Here is a 2642-nt window from a genome sequence, read left to right as displayed (position 1 = left end):
ATTATTCCTTACTTCCTTACTCCCCTCTCACGGATGGTATCGCCCATGATCAGTCAAGCGTTAAAAATCTTTGACAGAAATCCTTTGTGTTTCGGCTCCAACTTTTTTTTCACCACCCGAGGCATAAAATGTGAATTTACGCCTACAATACACGCGCACGCGTGCGTGCGACCACACCCGCGTGTGCGTGTCCGGGCGTGTGTCTGTGTGTTTTTATGACTGTAAATACGCGTATATTATAGCCGTATATCCACATGTTGTGATTTCGGAGTGAAAAAGTTTGAGTCGAAACACAAAGACTTTCTGTCAATGTTTTTTCACGCTTCACTGGTCGTGGGCGATACTATTTGGAGGAGGGGGAGGCATAAACTTACGGGAAGGGAGTGAGTATATATATAATGTGAAGGCGCGTGCACGTGCGTGCATGTGTGTGTGTGCGCGCGTACGTGAGTGCGTGCATGTCCGTGTGCGTGCGCACGTGCGTGTCTGTGTGTGCGTGCGTGTGTGTGAGTCGCGCGTGCATGCGTCTCTGTGCTTGCGTGTGTGTGCGCGTGCGTGCGTCTCTGTGTGTGCATGTGTGCGTGCGTGTGTGAGTCGCGCGTGCGTGCGTCTCTGTGTGTTCGCGTGCGTGTGTGTCTGTGTGCGTGTCGAGTTTTTCTCGTATGTCATAAGTTCTCCATAAGTATAACTGCATTTTTTTTCACGCGAACGCGTTGCCATGGATACACGTCTGCTAATTAACTGCCAACAAAAAGCACGTGATTGTAATCGAACCATTATCATTATTTTATTGATACATGATATATTATATTTATTATAATCATTATTAATATTATTATTATTATTATAGTCATCATGGTAATATTTTCATCGTTTCGAAAATACAAATAGCTTTGAAAACACAATCGATCTTAAGAGGCCCGTTCGTCACTACGTCGCCCACGACATTCTACACGTTCTCTTGTCTTGACGCCAACTTAGTAACCATTCTTACCGCCAGGTTGCACTCCTGCTTACCGAAAGTTCGCAAATTTTTCTCGAAATCAAGTCCCGTTCGATGGAATTTGATTTGATTTCCTACATTTCCAATTATTTTTTCCCAATTTTTCGTGCTGGTTGAAGCCGAAAGATGGCGCTACGGACGATCGTGCCTCGCTCACTCTCTCTCTAATATAATTATTTACATTTGGTTTTACATTTACGTCCAATTCTAGCGAATCTATAATTATTTCACACTCACGCACACACACAAATGCACGCACGTACGCACGCACGCACGCACGCACGCACGGACACATAATATATACGAGAATTATAAAACTGCCAGCAGCCAGTAATAATTATATAATAAAGATAATCCTATCAAACGACGGCGACGCCGCGGCCTGACGGCGGCCGCTAGGGGGACCGCGTGTCGAGCGCGCACGCTCCGCATCTCCACTTCCCCGGAATCGCGACTTCTAAGCCGATGCAGGGCGACGCGAATAATTACCGGTGTTTAATTAATTAATTAACGAAGAGGCAATTAACAGTTCGTACGTGCGCCGCCGGCCGGTCGTACCGACACAAGTCGTGCGGATTCAACATTTAACAACAACGACCCCCGCAGGCCGAAATGCAAGCAGACGACATTCGACAGGGGTCAGCGACCGGTCAAGACCGGTGACGTCACGCACTCACTGGGGTCAGCGACCGGTCAAGACCGGTGACGTCACGCACTCACTGGGGTCAGCGACCGGTCAAGACACAACATAGAGGGCACAGAGATCGCAAGAGTTGTTCCGCGCTCAGTCGAACTACGTGACAACAACAACAACAACAACAACAACAACAACAGCAACAACAACAAGAGCTACGCACACAGCAGTAAGAGTTTTTTTTTGACTACGACAACGGAAACGGTGAAGCCAGCGCTAATATTTCGCGAATTTCCGCAGCAAAAATCCTATCCTATTGATCTATTGATCCATCGATTTATCGTACGACGACAAAATTGATTATGGGAGAGATCCGATCGCAGATGCACGCCTGTCTCCCTAGCAACGGTGCGACAAACAACGCTGACGACACCATAATGTGTGCTCATCAACCGCGACAATGATCTACTGACTAAAAAACCAACAACAAATAACAACATCTTCCGTAGCATCAGCAGCAGCAGCAGCATCCGCATCAACATCCGCATCCGCACCAACATCAGTAGTAGCAGCAGCATCAGCAGCATCAGCAGCATCAGCAGCAGCATCACCAGCATCAGCAGCAGCAGCATCCGCATCAACATCCGCATCAGCACCAACATCAGCAGCAGCAGCAGCACCAACATCAGCATCAGCAACATCGCCCCCACAGCATCAGCGGCGCCCCCCGGTGGCGAATCAGAACAGCTCGTCATTCTCGTCGTACATCAGACAGGAAGCCTCCTCCTGCTTCACACAGGTCTTCCGGGATTCTTCCCAGTAGAGACCGGTCGGACAGGGAAGCAGGAAGCCACGGCCGCGGTCGCACTGACGGTACATCGTACAGTAGCTCGGGTGGAGGTAGTATCCGTCCGGTGTCGATCCGCAGCTGAACTTGAGCGAGACTGAGGAGCGAGAGATAGAGAGAGAGACCGGTGAGAAGTCGTGAATAAACTCCATATATAT

General features: G+C 48.8%; 1 protein-coding gene across 1 annotated transcript in view; it reads right to left on the bottom strand.

The window, feature by feature from the left end:
- Nucleotides 1-2274: 2274 nt before the first annotated feature.
- The window catches only part of LOC106819134 (multiple epidermal growth factor-like domains protein 10), a 3198-nt gene continuing 2830 nt past the window's right edge, over nt 2275-2642 (bottom strand). The window contains exon 4 of the mRNA XM_014823793.1: nt 2275-2581. Coding sequence (XP_014679279.1) covers nt 2376-2581 — 206 coding nt within the window. The 3' untranslated portion in view covers nt 2275-2375. The remainder of the gene's footprint in view (nt 2582-2642) is intronic.

The sequence above is a fragment of the Priapulus caudatus genome, unplaced genomic scaffold (genome assembly GCF_000485595.1).
Source record: "Priapulus caudatus unplaced genomic scaffold, Priapulus_caudatus-5.0.1 Scaffold2879, whole genome shotgun sequence".
Taxonomy (NCBI): domain Eukaryota; kingdom Metazoa; phylum Priapulida; class Priapulimorpha; order Priapulimorphida; family Priapulidae; genus Priapulus; species Priapulus caudatus.
The sequence above is the reverse complement of the archived record's forward strand: the minus strand, read 5'-3'. Positions and strand labels throughout refer to the sequence as shown.